The sequence below is a fragment of the Eretmochelys imbricata genome, chromosome 4 (genome assembly GCF_965152235.1).
Source record: "Eretmochelys imbricata isolate rEreImb1 chromosome 4, rEreImb1.hap1, whole genome shotgun sequence".
Taxonomy (NCBI): Eukaryota; Metazoa; Chordata; order Testudines; family Cheloniidae; genus Eretmochelys; species Eretmochelys imbricata.
In genome coordinates this window covers 36,425,113-36,444,763 of record NC_135575.1, presented here as the reverse complement: position 1 = coordinate 36,444,763, position 19,651 = coordinate 36,425,113, and the positions used below count along the sequence as shown (strand labels likewise).

Genomic DNA, 19,651 nt, shown 5'->3' with positions numbered 1-19,651 from the left:
AGAAAGACACTGACCTGCTTTGTAAAGCACTTTGAGATCTGTGGATGAAAAACACTACATAAGATCCAGGAATTATCATCATCCCATTGGGAAGGGAAGATTCCCAGCTTCCCACAGCACTCACATGGAAAGGCCCAAGATATCAAAGATACTTGCTCTTTTTTTTTTTAATCCATTTTGGCATGTATTGTGGCTCCCTGTTTACACACAGTGATACTCATGGAGTTGGAACCTGCAGCAACAAAGTCAATAGGAGTCTTGTCATGGACTTTAATGGACGCAGGATTGGGCTCATGATAGGCAATCCTAGATGTTTATTTTTAAAACATATAATATGATTTTGGAAATGTCAAGTTGTGCTCATAAGTCGCTGACACAATCACACGTTCCAAATGTTACCCTCATCCTCTCGCCTCATTCCCTCCTGCTATTTGTTACATCTCCTGTTGCATCTTGTCTGTAGCTATTGGAGGACAAGACCTCATCTTACCATGTATCTAATACATACACGTATGTATGATATATGGTGTCAAAGGTAAATAATTGTCAACGTTAATTAAATTGCAGTATGTATAATGTTCTAAGGCTCTGATTTTGCAACAGGACCATATTAAGTAGTTTCAACTTATTGTCTCTTACAAAGCTACTCACAGCAAAACCTTACCTTAAATTCACAAGCCACGAGAAGCTCCTTCCAAAAGTATTTGTAGCTTGATGAAGATGGTCTATGTTGCATCTCAAGAAACAAAGCACATGACCTCTGGGTAACAGACTTGAGTTTTGATTAACCCAAAATCACTCCCACTCCAAGAGATTATACAATGTAGTGCTCTATCACATTTTGAAGCACAAGCTGTCATCAGAAAATCTGTATTTTCAAACGTTAAGTATAAGTGACTATCTTCGACGCAAGCAAAGCCAGAGTTTAAGCTCTACTCCTATAGCTTTTCTCCAGTACATAACATTTTTAAAAGAAATGCGGGGAATATTTGATGGATACACCTTGCAGGTTGTACACATGAAATCAGATGACAAGATAAATACCAGAATGTTTAATAAAAACAGAAAATATAAGAACATAAATCAGGCAGAATTACTTTATGCTCTATTTACTCTCCTAGGAACATCACTATCTCATATCAGAAGTCACAGGATGCATGACAGGATGTAAAAAAGACAAAAAAAAAACAAATACTGGTGTCAATTTCCCTTTCCCCCTCCTACCACAATAGTCTGAGTTGTATCAGATGCTATATCTGATAGTGGCATTTCCTACCTGGCACTGATCTGCTTTCAGATACAAGACTGCAGTTTGGAATTAGTTTTACCCTTAGTGTATTTCACATTGTCCACTGTATACAACACTCAACAGAAGTACTCAGACCTGGAGCCCTCACTTTTGAACGTCATCTGAGAATCCATGCTTGACCTAGAGCAAAGCAGAAGTCTTTCTGACTCACCAGTGTCTCTTCGAGTCCAGAGCTCTCCTCCTGTGCCCACTGAACGGGGCTTCAAGGAAAGTGTTTCAAATTTGACATAGGTCTCTTTTGCAAGGTCAGCTTCCCTAGCAGATTTTGGTTTCCTGTGAAGTTTTAAAACTTTATAGAGTAAGAAAAATATCAAAGGTAGAACAATCACACATGCCACACTGCTAGTCATGACCAAAATGGAAACTTGAGAACCACTCTCATCATGTATTCCATCAGTGGAGAAAATAATGCATTGATCTTTCGTAGGTGGGACTCCTTTGGGACAGACACATGCCATGTATTGTGTACTAGGCTGCAAACCATCTATTGTGACTTTGTTTTTGCTGGGATCTGTACTCAGAGGCAGCATATCTTTCTCACCATACTTTGAGTACAATACAGTCACTGCAGAGTTGCTTGTGGCATTGATGGTTTTCCAAGTTAAGGTAACTCTTTCGTCCGTTTCACTAATAACTTTCAGGTACTTTATGGTGACATTCTGTTCAGCCAGTGCTGCTGCATTCAATGAAGTCTCCTCATCTTTTTTGCTGGTTTCTTCAGGCTTTTTGTTGTTTCCATTTGTTACTCCCTTTGAACTTTTTTTCCCATCAGCAATGGACTTGGATTGCTTTTTGTCTGTGATCTTGGCACCTGTTGGCCTTTCAGTGGTAGCCATTGTTGTGGGTAGCGATGTTAAAGGTGGAGGAGGTGTGGTGCTTTTTTCAGATTCTTGCTTGGCTTCCTCCTGTGTGTTATTTTGTTGGTCTGCTTCAAACTTCTTCCCATACTTTTGTGGTGACACAGTCGTAGTGACAACACCTACCACAGTGACAGTAACAGCAGCTTCTGACATTCCAGCCAAATTTTTGGCCTTACATCTGTAGTCCCCTGCATCCTTGTATGAAATCCCTGTCAGACTTATTATGGACCATCTGACACCTTCTCCTGGAGTTTCTTGAATTACTAAAGGAAAATGAATGCATATAGTAAAACAGTGTAACAGGAACATAAAAAAAAAAGAGAAAAAGCTATGACATTACCCCTTCCATGCTTTTGCTATGTTAGAAAGAACCATTTGAACTGAACATATTGGTTTTGTAAACACAACTTGCAAAACTCCCTGCCATATGATAGTATTGAAAAAAGGAGTTGAGGTCTGGTCTGCACTACAGACCTACATCAGTAAAACTACATCACTCACTGAAAAATCCACTTAGCGACATAGTTATACCGACTTAACCCCCTGTGCAGACAGAGCTCTGTCAGCAGGAGAGCTTCTCCCGTTGGCATAGCTACCACCACCCATCAGCAGAGAGCATCTTCATTAAAGTGCTACCGTTACATGGGTGCAGCTGTGCTGACGCAGTGTTTTAAGTGTAGACTCGCCCCGAGTACGGTTCAAAAATAAAATTAGACATTTATATGAGAAATAAAAATATTTGCCGTTTCATTATACAAAACAAAAATGGTTAAAGGGATATAGGGTAAAGTTTCAAAAGTGCATACGTGACTTGGCAGCCTGAATTCCATGGACTTTAGAAGCTAAACTGACTGTCAACAAGACTTCGAACCCTAAGTGTCTAAGTCACTTTAGGAAATGGTACTTTGGCTCCTAATTCACTTAAATGGTCTTGAAGGTTTCACCCATCAGCTCTTATGTTTAAGGGTGAAAGCTTGCTGCTGACTGCCTGAGGTTAGCAAGAAACATTCCCCATGGGCAGGTTATTGCATAATTACCCATTAAGGAGCTTGACACAACTGTCTGAGGCACTGTTTTGGACTACATAGAGCACTGATGCAACCCCATTCGACAATTATCATCATCTAATCCAGGAACTTTATACACCACCTCACAAGGGAGGCTAAAGTCTAAACATGTATTGGAAATTGAATTATCCTGTTTCACTTAAAGGTAGCCCTCAGCTCAGGACTGGAGCTTGTGGCTGGAGTAAGAAGCAGCAGCCTGCACTACCCAGGCTTAACCTGTCCTGTGGACTGAACTTTCCCAGCGCTGTCTATCTAGAACCCTTAAGAGTCCCCCAGGCCCTCCCCCCCCAGTTTTTTAAATCAAGATTAAGAGATTAAGTTAGATCCGTAACAATTAATAGATTTATATCTATTTTTATTATGTGGATTTTACTCTTCACCCTGTATATTTTAATTATTGTAAGCTCCCAGGGTGAAAGACAGGCACTATAAATAATAAATCAATTGTAATGTATGACATCTCGATCTTACAGACTTCTGCGTCTCCACTATTTGTGTGCTCTACAATGACAGTTGTGACATGAACAGCAAGAGCAAAGAAAAATTTTTATATATATATATATATAGCATTCCAGTTACAAAAGCTCTCCACCAAAATTTTGGAAAAGTTTGGCTTTGAGTTCAGACTTCAAACCCACCTCTACAGAATATGTAATCATCAAAACACTTTGAGTTATTAAAATAATTGAGTTCTGAGGCAAACAGTTTAATTTCCAGGCTTTTCTAGGAACTGCAGATTTTATACATTCGCTAGCTTCCCCTACTCTCAGCCCCTTCCTTTTTCTGTCTTTTCTCTTCTACAGTTCTTCCTTAAATCCTACAGATAATCCTTAGATGCTAACTATGTCATCTACTGGCAGCCTCCAGTATTGCACTATAACAATTCATTTCCACTGATAAGCTTATTTTGTTTTAAATGAGTGATATTAGCTTACTGCTTTGAGTTAAAAGAATTTTTCATAATAAATATAACAATTTATGATTGTGGGTTTACAATAAGATGTCATACAGTTTCATTCTCATGAACCCATTACTCAGAAATAGGAAAACTTCTGAATTGCTAGATGCAATTACTAAAATTGACTGATATTCAAAAACAATATCTGATATTCACTGTCTCTTTACCGTTCGGTATGGACATTGGTGGTAAATGACCAAAATTCAAAAAAACTAATATTTATTGCAAAGCCAATGCTTATAATAAAAATTGCTGTGTTTAAGTAGCTCAGTTATGGCTGCACTGTCTTTTTTAACTTCCATTTTGTACCGGAGACAAGCCAAAACTGAAATTTAAAGTCCAAAGCACCCCCTCCAATTTTGGGAAACTGAATCTAAGCCTCCTATCCAGTCTTGGTTCCATGTCACGTTCAGAATTGGAAGCGACCTGTTTGCGTTGTTCATGTTCAGATATGGATGAATTTAACACAAACAGGAGTGAAGAGATTCTGGCCCCAAATGGTGGAAATATTGTGAGAATATTTGGTCTTGTTCGTTTTTCACCATTCATCAATAATGATCTCAAAGATCATTTCAAAGCACGAATGATCAATATTTCTAGGTTCTCATATTTCTTAGTAATAAATTATGAAATACCTGTATAGTTCACCGGTAAATTGTCTGACCTGATCCAGGTAAGTTGTGGGGTTGGATATCCAGTGGCATCACAGCGTAGCAGTACATTGCTTCCCAGAGGTGATGTGATTTTTGTTGCTGAAGTCATCACTGATGGTTTAAGACACTGTTCCAGCTCTGCTCTCTGGAACAAGATACCTGCCAGGCTCTCAGGTCCACTACAAGCCACAAGAGGATCCAGAAGTATAACAGAGGTGTCCACTATTTTGGAAAATTCAATTAGCTTTGAAATCCGACAGTCACAAAACCATGGATTGTCCTGCAAACCTTAAGCAGAAAAAAAAGTATACAGTTAGTTTCAAGCATTATTTGGATTTCATAATTAGAATGGGACATACCATTGTGTCTAAATAGTCATGTGCCTCTTAAGTTCATTAAATATTTAATTTGTTCCTTCTATACTCTTTTTTTATTTATTTATTTATTTATTTTTGGAGGTTCAGGAAGGAGTGTTAAAGCTGTTTTGTTAACATTTGATAAACTAGATCTTTTCCCCACAACCACCTGCACAGAAAATGGTACATGAGTTGACAAATTCTACACTAAATTGTACCATTTTCAATTCCTTTTGAACAACCTCAGAAGGAGCAGCCTTGGTTAGCTGCCAAGTAAGGTATTTCACCAGCGTTTGGCTTCTTGGCAGACCCTTCAAATACAAGTAGATCTTCTAACTATGGACAACTATGGTTGTCTTTTGACTTCCACTGCTCTCCTTCCCCTTCATTAAGTATGGAGTTTTCTAAGCTTCTCTTTTCTTTTCAGGCACCTTTTTCAGTGCTTGGATTTTGGCTGGGGAGAGAACAATGATAAAAGTGTTTATGACTTATACCAACTCTTCTGCCATAGAACAGAGATGGCTTTAAGCCAACGAAGTTTAGATCTGGATCTGAACTTTCCCAATGCTCAGGGGTGTTTGGATTCAGAGATCTCATTCAGGCCAATCTCTTACATACAAAATATTTAAAAGTTGTGGGGGGATGCGGAGAGAGAGGGAGGACGGCAGAGGAACTGTCGAAAGAATTAAAAGATATTCGCATTTTTGATGGCACACAAGGACCCGGACCCGCCCATTTGACTTCAGACTATTTGCCCTTTGATTATGAAGAGCATGAGTGAGGGGACATTTCTTCTCTTGTTGAATTTGATTTCAGGTGAATTACACTGGCCATTTTATAGTAATGTAGGTCCAGATCTTATATTGGTGTAACACAGCATAGCTCTGTTGACTTCAATAGAGAAATATCTGTTTATACCAGCTGAGGACCTAGTCCACAGCATTTCATTCATGCCTTTAAATAGTTTCTGATCTGACTTTAGATCTTTGTACAAATCTCCCTGGAACACTCTATTTCCTCTGAATATTAACAATAAATAGAACTAATTCCCAATCCAAGCTATTTTTGTAGGTAACACAGGACAGCCTCCAATGCTATCATGATGGGTGCATTAAAAGTGGGCAGGCAGATATAAAATAAAAGCTACTACTTTGCAGTGAAAACCTATAATTACTGGATACTCTGAACAGTTTAGCAAACCAGTCATGAATGAAACCCAGATAAGGAGACACAGTACACAGCTCATGATGTGAAAAGATGCATTAACTTTAGGAATAATTAAATAAAAAATTGGAATTATTCCATGTTACCAACACCTTTCTTTTTCCCCTTTCTTAATATTTCATTGGCTTCTAATCTCTTTGCATATTTAGAAAAAAATCTGTAGATGTAGAAATATATGCTTCCTTTAATCACCTGACCAAGATTAGCTTATCTTAAGCACAAAGTCAGTGATTGGTTATACCAGTGATAAACCCTGACTAATCCCACCCTTAAAAACAAGACTTGACCTGAAGAGATTCCTTGACTATAAGTTTATGACATCACAATCCAATTGTACTCCTTCCAGACACGAATGATTTTAAATCTATTGACTAATTATTACCCACAAGAAAAGGAATAGGCAAATCCAAGAAAACTGGTTCAACTATTGTATTTTTAAAAGCTAATCTCCAAAGAGAGAGAGAGAGAGAGCGTGCACATGCTTTGGAGAGTATATACAGCTGTGGTGATGTTATATCATATACAACCTGACAACCCCTGGTGAACTGGGCATATTATATATATATATATATATCTATTTTCACCAGAGGTGAATTTCAACAGGTTTCCTTTAACATCAGTCCATCCTATCTGTAGCTGCCCCTTTGCACTGTATACTTAAGGTGGGGATGTGGATAAAACTAGAAGGGGAAGGAAAAGGTTGATGTTCTTAATTTCCAGCCTACTCCCTTAGTACATAAGATAAACTTCCTTCCAATTCATATATGCAGTACAGGTGTCCCAAAAGCCATAAATTGCAAACAAATCCAGTGTAAGGCCCCTGATTCCCAGGATGTGTAAATGTACATGCCATGTAAGGATCTTGAGACCATTGTGCAAAGTAAAGGTGTCCAAGAACATAAGAACAGCCATGCTGGGTCAGACTAAAGGTCCATCTACCCCAGTATCCTGTCTACCGACAATGGCCGATGCCAGGTGCCCCAGAGGAAATGAACAGAACAGGTAACCGTCAAGTGATCCATCCCCTGTCACCCATTCCTAGCTTCTGGCAAACAGAGGCTAGGGACACCATCTCTGCCAGGGTTACTTAATGTTACTTACCCACATTTCTTAAATATACATTTCTCACATTTTGGAATATTTGTATGTTGCTGAGTTGGGACAATTATGTCTCTTAAAAAAATTAAATAGCATAAATCACATTTTTTAATGGTATGATCCTGCAAAGTCTTACTCATGTGAGTAATAATGATAATAGGGATTTGCAGGATTAATCCTTTAGACAGGTAAATTATTCACCAATATGGCCAAGTGATTGAAATATATAAGTCTACTATGAAACTTTTAAAACATACAAAGGCACACAAAAATATCAACAAATAATTCCACTGAAAGCAATTGTGGCAAAAGAAAGTGAAGGCTGTAGGATTAAGAATTTAATAGTCAGGCACCTCATATGCAAAGGAGCTTCTTAACTCAAATTCATTTCTCACTAATCTGTCCATGCTTCGCAAAATGCTTCTTATTAGGGCAATACATGGTTAATGAAGTTTGTGAGACATATTAATGCCGTATAGTAAAAAAGCAACATCCTACTTAGAGAGGCAAGATGGGTACAATGCAGTTGTAGCCTTGACTCTCTAATAACCTGGGACCAACACAGCTTGAACAACACTGCCTACATCATCCTGCTTGTGAGTCAGGATACTGCCACCAATCTCACTGCAGAGAATTAATTGTAAGACAGCTTCTCAGTGTCCTCCAGCATGCTCTCTGGAGCACATTTATACTACTGAAAGTGGTCCTAATGCCACAATCCTTTTCTTAGGAAACACTATCCCTGAAATCAGTGTAAGTTTTGCCCAGGAGAATGGCAAGATTAACTGCAGCATTTGTTCCTACTGCCGTCAGAAAAACACAGATTCCAGACTGACAGGGAACAATGTTTCTCCTAGAGCAGTGGTCCCCAAACTGGAGGAGGGTTGGGGGGGCCCACAGGGCCCAGGCCAACCCCCCTCCTCCCAGGGTGGCAGAGAGGGAGTGCCACCCAGCCCCCTGCTCTCCCCCTGACTCGTTCCAACCCCAGCAACAGCTCCACTCCACCCATTTCTCTGCCCCCGTCCAGCTCTGCCCTCATTCCTCTCCACCCCCGGGCCAGCTCTGCCTCCTGCCCCAGCTCCTCCCCCATCCCCAGTTCTCCCCCAGCTCTGCCTTTAGCCACAGCTCCTCTGCTGAGCCAACTGTGCAGTAATGACCTACGGGAGGGGGCACAGACAGATTCCATTACTGGTAAGGTGGGGCGGCAGGAAAAGTTTGGCCACCATTGTCTTAGAGGAATGTACCACTATTTCAGTTGCACACGGGGAATTCTCTTCCCAAATAAAACATTCAATGCACTTTAAATATATGCTAGGATAAAATTTGAGCTGTAATAACATGTTAGGGAAGCTTCTTGTGGAATATGTTGTCTCATTTGAGGTATTAATGTCAGGACTATTTGAGATTTGTTTTGTGCTGCATTAACCTCTAATAGTCATTGCAAAATTCTTATGGTATATAAGGTGAACATTTAAAGATGTGTGTTACTCAAAAAGGCGACTAACCCTCATAATCTGTTGAACTCTCTGCCACTGGAAATTATTAACATTTGCAGAGACAGAGTTTCAAAGTCAGGCATGTGCAACTGCACATTGACCTTTGAACATGACTAACTGATGCCTGAAAATAGCTGGTGTTCATGAACATGTCAGATACAACAGCTGAGGGTGTACAAATTGAGTGCCTGCCGTCCATGTGTATATGCACAGATATTTGCTCACAAGTCCAACTCACTCAAGTACACAACTGCATGTGCCTACCTTTAAAATCTGTCCAGTTTTATTTTTTAACTGTTCTGGAGGCAGAGGCTATTCTTATTCAGAGAAATATCTATTCCTTCTTGATATTTTACAAAATGACCTGTTCTCTTCCCTATGGACTGGAGAAAAAGAGTACCGCTAAGATACTGGAAGGGAGAGTGGCTGCTCCTGAAACAAGCCCTTAAACACCGTCAGCTTTCCACACCAGTAAATTATGCTAAAAGCCAGATTAACTACCCTATAAGGCCTCTGTTCTTTCCTGTTCAAAGAGAGTAGAAACATACAGCTGAGGGGATGCGATGCAGTGGGGAAGTGAAGTTCAGGCATGAGGAGACCCCAGGATTTCCAGAGTTAGAAATTTGGTTTCCGCATGGACCCTCAAGATTGGTAGGGCGAGCAGCTTGTCTCCCTTCACAAGGTGGCCGAGTCCTTCTCCCCATGGACAGCTTGTGACAAAGCCTCTTTGGCTAACTTTTCCCCTCCTGCAGGTTTTCCAATAGGAAGTTATGACTTGTTATTTATTGCTCATATTGCAGTAGTGCCCAAAGATTCAGTCCAGATCCAGACTCCACTGGCTGAGGCACTGTACAAACAAACATATGAGACAGTCCCTGACCCACAGAGTGTATAATAGAAATAGACTGAGCAATGAGTAACAAACAGCAGAAGAGAAAGGGAAGCAAAGAACAAGGTAATACGGTCATATGGTTATTTAGGCTAGCCTTGAGGCTTCCAGATCATTTGGAAGCACTGGATTTTGTGAATGCGGAAAGCTGTAGAACCCCAGAGCTACTCACCTGGCCTCTTTCCCAACATATAAATATACTCCTGAATCTGCAGGTAGAGACAGGTGGCTCTTTTCTTAATGTCTTCCATAAGGGAGGCAAAGATTTTCATAAGTTATCTAATTGGTTCTGAGATAAATAATTGTTTTCACTGCAGCCAAACAAAATGCAGTTATTTACAGTTGATTCATTAACACTGTTTCAGTTCCATATGTCCAACATTGACCTCTGAGGAGGTAATTTCCTCATTCACATGATGGCTATTTCCAGCCAGTTATGAGCCAGGGTTTTCTTCTAATACGAAACCAACACTTTAAATTGTTGCACAATAAGCACTGATTTTCCATACATGGATATGATATGGTACAAGTAGACAGCACTGTACAATAAGCAACAGACAAAGCTTCCTTCCTAATGAACCACAATGGAGTTTTTGAGCAAATGGACAGAAAATGGCCACATCCCACAAAGTGTCCTTATCTGATTCATTTGGAGCCTGGATGCTGCAGTGATCACAACAAACTCAAATAATTTGCTTCCTCAGTAACTCACTTGGTTATTCATCCCCATCAATGCCTAATAACAGCCCATAGTTACAACTGTGAATTATATACTCCAATGTGTATCACAAAAGAATACATTTATGCAGTCCCTTCTTCTTGGTAAACAGTTTCCCCTGCACCAGTACATGCCACTGTGTCAATATGGACTTTAGCTTAGAGGCGAGCTATGTAGGAAATTTCCTCTGTAAATCAGTAACCAGCCTCGGAGCGTAATTAAATGCACATTATTCCCCTTTCACTGGGTTGTAAAGTGACAATAAATAAAATAGTCAAGGTTCAAAACGAAACCTGGATGTCATTAACAGGTGATGTTTCCTCCACCCCAGCTGTGATGTTTCTTCCACCCAAGGCTCTCTGTAACTACAATACCATCTGCAGCCCCTGCTGCTCCTCTGGGGTTTAGTCAGTGGCTTCACATAGATTTCATGCAGTGCAAACTGCAGCTCTGTCATATGCTGTATTCCGTCGTACTCTGAATGGCTCTCTAGGAGGGAGACCACAAGGGGAATGATATTACCATTGTGCATGCCTCAGATTTCAAAGCACAGTATGCTCCTACAGCCCAGCCCTGCCACCACAGACTTCAGTGGGAGCAGAATTGGGCCCTTGGTGCCCAAATTGACTGAAGAAACACAAGGAATCAAAATGGGTCAAGCAAGAGTAAAGTTGGGGATTACTAACAAAGGCTAGGGAAAGGCCAGGTTCTTGTCAGCTAGACAAAAGCAGCTCCTGGTATTTCAGGGGCACAGGCAGTCACGTCGCCTGAAGATTTGGAAAGGGAGCCTTCTCCTGCACTCTCCCCTCCCCAGGTTCACTTATAACACTGCAGCTAGCCGAGCCTTCTAAATGTTAAAAATCACTTGGTTTGGATTTTGTTTCAACACAGCAGCGAATAATCTTGGTTGTCCTGGTTCCGCCAACCATTGCCCACATTGAGCACAACCCCAACTGCCATTTTACTGGCAGCATTTCAACAACTTGACTTTGCTGTAAGTACTGCTAGGAAGCTCTGAGTTTCATAGAATCATAGAATCATAGAATATCAGGGTTGGAAGGGACCCCAGAAGGTCATCTAGTCCAACCCCCTGCTCGAAGCAGGACCAATTCCCAGTTAAATCATCCCAGCCAGGGCTTTGTCAAGCCTGACCTTAAAAACCTCTAAGGAAGGAGATTCTACCACCTCCCTAGGTAACGCATTCCAGTGTTTCACCACCCTCTTAGTGAAAAAGTTTTTCCTAATATCCAATCTAAACCTCCCCCACTGCAACTTGAGACCATTACTCCTCGTTCTGTCATCTGCTACCATTGAGAACAGTCTAGAGCCATCCTCTTTGGAACCCCCTTTCAGGTAGTTGAAAGCAGCTATCAAATCCCTCCTCATTCTTCTCTTCTGCAGGCTAAACAATCCCAGCTCCCTCAGCCTCTCCTCATAAGTCATGTGTTCTAGACCCCTAATCATTTTTGTTGCCCTTCGCTGGACTCTCTCCAATTTATCCACATCCTTCTCGTAGTGTGGGGCCCAAAACTGGACACAGTACTCCAGATGAGGCCTCACCAATGTCGAATAGAGGGGAACGATCACGTCCCTCGATCTGCTCGCTATGCCCCTACTTATACATCCCAAAATGCCATTGGCCTTCTTGGCAACAAGGGCACACTGCTGACTCATATCCAGCTTCTCGTCCACTGTCACCCCTAGGTGACAGCTTCCAGTGACACCATGCTTTCAGCTAACAAGCCAGCTAGAGATAGAGCACCTAACTGGATGCTCCCGCAGGAGGGGGACAAAGTACCCAGGACTCTCTGAAGGTTCACTTTGCAGAATTTTCATCCAGAGAAGGCAGAAGGTGCAGAAAACTGCAGATGTGCGAAGAAGTGAAGCTTTAGTCCAATGGAGGGTCAGCTCCTTTGGCCCCTTCTTACCCCTGGCAATGTGGTTCCTGCAGGAGAAATGCTACCATTAGCAGGCCAGCCTCTCTGAGAGGTGCAGAAATGTAGCCTTAGTTAACACAAATTCAAGAAGAATTAATTAAGGCATGGAATCCAAGCAGATACTCACCACCTCTGGGAAGGGGGAGAGTGCTACACAGAACAACTGCTCTTTGGTTCCTTTCCCAGCCCCGAAAGCCTCAATGAGCCCCAGCTGATCTTCCATGGGTTATCAGAGAGGGCAATGTCACAGAGCCATCAGTCTCCCTTTTTCATTATTTCTACCCAGAATCCCTTCTGCTTGGAGAAGTGAAGAAGATAGTCAGGCCCATATAAATCCTACTCAACATGGTACATTTTTAAGCAACAAAAGTACAACAGGGACGGCCTCTCTCTGATGTTGTCACCAGATCCTAAAATCTATCAGGTAGTAACAGCCCTGTCCCTGTGGCACAGACCTGAAGGTGAGACTCCTGCAATGAGTGGGTGTGTGCACGAGTGTGTGTCCGCTTATGCGCTCACACATGAGTGAGAAACATGACCAGGGCACCACAGTAATACAATCAATAAAGAGGACGATATAGAAGGTTTAGTGGGAAGGGGATTGTTGGCTGGTCATGGAACAATCCAAAACACAAGCGGTGTGACACTTCAGATCTCCAGAGGAAATGTTCTTGTTCACCTTCCGATTAATTGTATAACAATCATTATCTGATCGCACTCTACCAAAGCCATTTATTGTGAGTCTATTAATGACTGGAAATGAAGTCAATCATTCACAGCTAGCCTAATTTATAGTTGCTCCAAACTCTACAAAGAAATCATCATTTTATTTTCAGGGTATTTGACTTTAGTATGTAAGTCTGAAGATAGGCAATTGCATACCATCTCCACAGAACATAGGATCCAAAAACTAGAGGCAAATTGACACCTGAATCCATGAATCTACGCCCTTTCATCTCTGGAGATACAGGTTCAAATCCAGACTTGGTTCACAAATGAAAATGAGCTAACGGTCTCATGCTAATTCTCCTGAGGACATTTTTGCACATTATAAAATCATCACATAACATGGCACAGTCAGTCACACATGCTCAAGAGAATACAGGTGCTAGGGCTGGAAGGCTTGTCATGATTAAAGGCTGTTGACAAAGACTGGTGAAAAAAGTTTACACAGTGCCTGCAAGCACTCAACCAGATTCCACGATCTTTGCACAACAAGGGCAGCAGAAAGAGACTGGAAGTTGGCTAGAACTCCCGAGATGAGGATTTCGACATGGGGTAAATCGTCAGCAGGTTTAGAGCTGACATACACAGCAGCAGGGAGGTTTAATTCCCCAGCACAGGTAGATAGACATACTGCTCAGGCTAGCACTTAAAAATAGCGGTGTAGCCACAGCGGTTAAGGCAGCAGTTCAGATTAGCCGCCCAAGTGCATAGTCAGGGGGTCAAAAAAGAGTGTGTCAGGGCAGCTAGCCTAAGCCACTACAGGCAAACTAGCTCATGCAGAGTGAGCACACATATGTCGACCAGCACCTGCACCTCACAGCTGCTGTACAGACATACCCATAGCCAGCTCCTACTCTCCTCCCTCCTGTAACCATCAGTGTAGAGCAGTGGTTCTCAAACTTTTGTACTGGTGACCCCTTTCACAAAGCAAGCCTCTGAGTGTGACCCCCCCCCTTATAAATTAAAAACATTTTTTTATATATTTAACACCATTATAAATGCTGGAGGCAAAGCAGGGTTTGGGGTGGAGGCTGACAGCTCGCAACCCCCCCCATGTAATAACCTTGGGACCCCTTGAGGGGTCCCGACCCCCAGTTTGAGAACCCCTGGAGTAGGGGGAGTATGCAGGGATAGGGACAGAACACTCTGTGCTTCAGCCATCACCAGCTGTGTAGATTAGAGCAGCCCCCACCTATTCGAAGGCTGGTCATCCCAGGATCAGGGAGTCACCCCCCTGCTCCCACATGCAGTCCATCCCCTCCGTACACTCTGCATCCACTGAGTGCAGTGGAGAATCCCTCCAATTATACCTAGTCCTACACACGATTTTTTTTCTGAGCACCCAATGATCAACATGTTCTAAAAAGCAAGTATTAGCCGAAACTTTTACAGAACTGATGAGTGATTCCTGTGGGCCACACAAGTTACAAAAAGCTAAGTGTGTTATACTAACAGTTTAAGACATGCATTAGTATTTCCTACACAGCATTTGTCCAGAACATTAGCGGTACAAATATTTAAAATAAATAGCAGGCAGCAATCAGCATAGTATAAGCAGTTTCACACTATATTTTAAACTAACATATTAGCACTGATATAACAATATTTTGCATGTTTATATCACCTTTTATCCTGAATGATCCCAAAGCCCTTTACAAACTATGGCCTCAATCCTGCAAACACTTATTCATACAAGTAACCCACTGGCACCACTCACATACAGAGTTGCTTACTTATATAAGAGTATTAGCAAGGTGGGCACAAACTAGTTCTCACTCATGATAATTATTCTTACCTTAATAAAGGTTTGCAGGTTCAGGCCTCTGCAGTGGAACACAATGGCTAAACACAACATTACACAATGGTATTTAATTACAACTATGGGACAGAGGTTCCCAAGCTGTGATGTATGGACTCACTGGTGGTTGTCTATGGAGAGCTGGCTGGTTACATGGTGCTAGCTCTCCCATCGTATTAAAAGATGGCTAACAGTATATAAATAAATGGAAAAATAATATCAGGAAAGAAAGCAATAACTAGAGCTACCCTGGTGATATTATGCAATTGCTAAGTGGGGCCAGCAGGTAGGACACAAGATTAGAAATGGGAGGGGAAGTGCAAGGTGGTCTGTGAGATTGCAAATAGGATGGATAGGTGATCCAGAGGACCCTCTCTCTATGATGTGGTCTAGACTAATAGCAAGTTAGGGAACCCAGCAATAGGCAGGATATAATTATGCAAAATTGAGTTTGACCAGAGCGCCAGTTCTCACATCCTTACCACTACCACTGTAGTGATAAATGCCATGGCATCTTTAGAAACCACAGGGCTGATTCTACTCTGAGTTACCCCAGTGTGAATCAGGAATAACTGCACTGGAGTCTGTGGAGTTACACCAACATACAGCCACTTTGAGAGGGGAGTTAGACCCCATGGGAGTTCAGGGCCTCCGTTGAGCATATCATCTGGAACATAGCTCTTCTAACAACTCACTCTCCCCTGTCACCATGCAGGCACAGTAGTTCAATAGTAGAGGGAAAAGTCCCTTCTACTGAGCCACAAACACCACATCCTGCAGTACTTATTTGGGGCATTCCACTGAAGTGCTGATCAAACCTGCCCCCTGCTTAGTTTGGGCACATTTTGAGATCATTGCCTGAGATGGCATGGCTGTGTTTCCAGTAATAGATGGTGTAATGCTACACCAAGTAAATTGACAAGGGAAATCTCATCTTTACATAACACATATATTATATTATATATATATATATTATAAGAATACATATATTCTTTAAAAATCCTTAACAATAAAAAACACAAGTTTTTATGACAGTTGAATATTCCATACATCATGCACACTTACGGGAAGGATTTCAGCAATATTTACTTAGCTCTCTTAATCTGGAGATACCAACCTATCTTATGAAGAGGGGCAACTCTCATTATCTCCACTTTACAGATGACAAAGATAGGATAAGTGATCACACAACAAGCCAGCAGCAAAATCAGGATTAGAATCCAGATCTGCCGACTCCCAGTCCAGGGTCCTATTCACTAAACTAAGCTGCTTCCCTTTTAAAGAGAATATTTAGAGATGTTTTAATAAGGAATCCAATGGCCTCGTGAGCTTACCTAATATGAGTCTCTGTGCTGCCGGATCTGTGTTCCTGGACGGTGTAGCTTCTGAGAAGGGGGGCCAAATGTCCATTAGGTCTGATGGCAAGGTGATTAGTTTGTTGCTGGATAGATCCAGGTAGGTGAGGTTTCTCAGGTATCTACCGGCCTCAGATGGAATGCTGGTCAATTTGTTGTTATGTAAATCAAGGGTTCGTAAGTTGGGCATCTCCACAAGAGACTCCCAAGGGAAACTCGACAGCAAATTCCCATCCAGACGCAATTCATGCAGCTGCTTCAAATTATAAAAGCTGCTGGCATCAATGTTAGCCACACAATTGTAGGTCACCCACAGGTATTTAAGGTCCACCAAGTAGTAAAAGGCTTCAGTGGGGATTCTTCGTATGACAGTTTTTTCTACACGAAGTTTTACTGTGTCCACAGGAACATTCACAGGGATCTCAAACATATCAGGGTCATTACACAGCACAGACCTAGCACCAAACAACAAAGAAAGATCTGTATTTCATTACCAGAGACTTGCATCTCAAATACATATTAAAGTGTTAGTACCATTTCCACCACCACTACTGCCAGAATATCGGATCACTTGCAGTCTTCTATGTTTAAAAGACAGAGACAATTAAGAGGTGGACTTTCTTTCTAAAGAGAAAGTGAATATAAAATATTAATGATACTGCTGCATTAATTCCAGATAAATTTAAATGCTATCTTTTATCCAGTCATTTTAGGGCCAGAAATGTAATTCAAGAACAGAAGGATTTTGTTTGTATTTTTATCATTGAAACAGGAGATTCATGACCTCTATTTTAATAAAAAGTCTATAATTGTTTGTGTCACTTTTTCTAATTTCTCTTCAAGTGTGGAGATATCAGATATTTAAGGCACTAGGGTAAATATATTTGTGGAACTTTACTTTTGTAAGTAGGTTGAAGATTACAAATTTTTCAAACTCAGTGCTTAAATTTAAGCTTCTAAATCCACAGGTAGTCACCTAAATAGAAGTGGCCTAGTTTGCAGAGATTCTGCCGACTTTCTACTTCCATTGACTTCAGTGGTGCTGGGTTTCCTCAGAACCTCTGAAAATTAGGCCATTTCAATTTATTTTAAGTGCCTATATATGGATTTAGGAGTCTAGGCATCCAGGTTTGAGAATTTTGATCAAAGTTAATGTCTCTCCTTTCTCTCCATATAGATGCTGATTTACGAAGAACATCCATTTTCCTTTCTTCCCATCAGAACTTTGTATCAGATATAGCACAAGAATAAAACTAGCTGAAATTGTAATTCCCCAAATGAGCAATAATACAATGTCCAGTGCATCTGCTATAAAATATTTCAAAGTGGTTAAGCTTTTTCTTCGTCATCATACTTTTTCTATTGTTGAACAATGAGATTTTCCTACAGATTAAAGGAAATGTTTGCATTTATCTAAAACCAGGATTACCATACCACGAATAACTGGTTTGAGAAATGGAATTTTCAAGGAAATATCAACATTTAGTAAGTTAGAGTGCAGAGAGAAGTCTCTTTCTGTAAAAATTGAAGATTTAAAAGGCATCCAGCTGCTAAGTAAAAATCAATAAGACAAGAAATTATTGCTATCTGTTAACATCCATGCACATTGCTTACTATGTAAAGTGGCATAAAAATGGAATAAACTTTCCCCTTTATACTTCTAAAAAGTACATGAACTAAAACTAAAACTACACAATCTGTATTCATCAGTGGTGTCAGAGAATGTTATTCTAAATTTCCATCAACCTATTTTCCTATAATTACGTTGTATAACGGCAATAAAGAAAGGCATACCTTGTTCCGGTGCCATCACTTCTGCCATGGTAAATGCAAGTGCATTGTGAAGGACAAAAACTGTTTACCTCTTCAAAAAAGCTAATCATGATGCATAAACAAACAAACAGATACATGACTTCCTCCCAGCAAAATTGATATGAACAAAATCTAAAAACTTTTATTCCCAGGCACTCGTGTGCTGTGTGCTATGAATGTGAATGTAGACATCCATTTAGTAATAGCAGATTACAGTGGATTAGTTGAGATCTGTAGCTACTTAACCTTCAAATGTATCCTGAAAAGGATCAGTTGAACCAGTTTGTTCTTTATTATGCCAAAGGAAAATATTCTGTTAAAATTATACCTATCACATATCAGGACTATCTTTATAGTTAACTATATTGAATATAGATTTACTAGATATATTTTGAGATATCCCTTTACTTCACAGGGGTGTTGTGCAGTTTAGTTAGCTAATATTTGTAAAGCACTCCGATTGTGGAAGAAAATGTACTATATAGGTGTAACATGTCAAAGACAGTATGAAATAATAAGCTCAAAGGGGCATATTCTAAGACTGAATAACTGTACAATGCAGAATGTACCTGCATTTTAATATTAAAAACATTCAAGATTAATAGCACGAGTTAGGTTTTACAACTTTTTTAGAACAATTTTTTGGGGCTTTACCAAAAAGCTTAAATATATTTAAATAATAGTTGCATTCTGAAAAGAATGCAGATGACTTCATATAAAACTTAAATGTTAATAGAACAGTCAAAGAAATAAACTAATTGTTGGTGCCATCTACTGATTATCAATTGATAGCACCAAAAATATCATGTGAAGTGAAACCCCCTTAGACTGTGCTTTAAAATGTGTGTTCTTCATTCTTCCTTGAAGCATTAGAATGTTTGCTTTTTAGAACAGATTAGCAGATGTCAGAACAAACTATATTCTCTCTGTGTTTTATTGTCAGTGAAAGGTAAAAAGTTCAACATCCAGCATTCCAAAAGGGTCTGTGTCTCTTTAAAAAAGGCACAGCAACTGGATAACAGGAAGTGAACTCAATATGTTAAGTCGCTGTAGTTAGATGAAGCAGTTTTAGTTGAGATCTGCCTGAATGTTGTTCATATTTTATATTACTGGTAGACAAGATATTTATTCTCCAAACATCAGAAATACCAATATCAAGTTAACTACCACCTATAACTGAATCTTTGAAAAGATATTCATCCCTTCAGCCCTGAATAAACTGATTCTCCCAAGATGGCCAACCCTAGGCATTCAAAAACCATGAGTCAGGCCTCAAATATCATGAGATTTTCTTAAAATAATAAATTTGGGGGGGTTTTTTTACTTGCCTTCTGGTTTGAACTTCTAACATGTGCTTGGGTCACATTTTCAAGATTTTCTCTGCAGTCACGAAGG

General features: G+C 40.4%; 1 protein-coding gene across 1 annotated transcript; it reads right to left on the bottom strand.

Moving 5' to 3' along the window:
• Window positions 1-1,365: 1,365 nt before the first annotated feature.
• LRIT3 (leucine rich repeat, Ig-like and transmembrane domains 3) lies at window positions 1,366-18,354 on the bottom strand. Its single transcript, XM_077814765.1, has 4 exons — window positions 18,239-18,354; window positions 16,424-16,899; window positions 4,830-5,135; window positions 1,366-2,432 (listed from the first exon to the last, which is right to left on the bottom strand). The coding sequence occupies exons 1-4, from the start codon at window positions 18,352-18,354 to the stop codon at window positions 1,366-1,368; spliced, it is 1,965 nt and encodes a 654-aa protein (XP_077670891.1).
• Window positions 18,355-19,651: the final 1,297 nt, after the last annotated feature.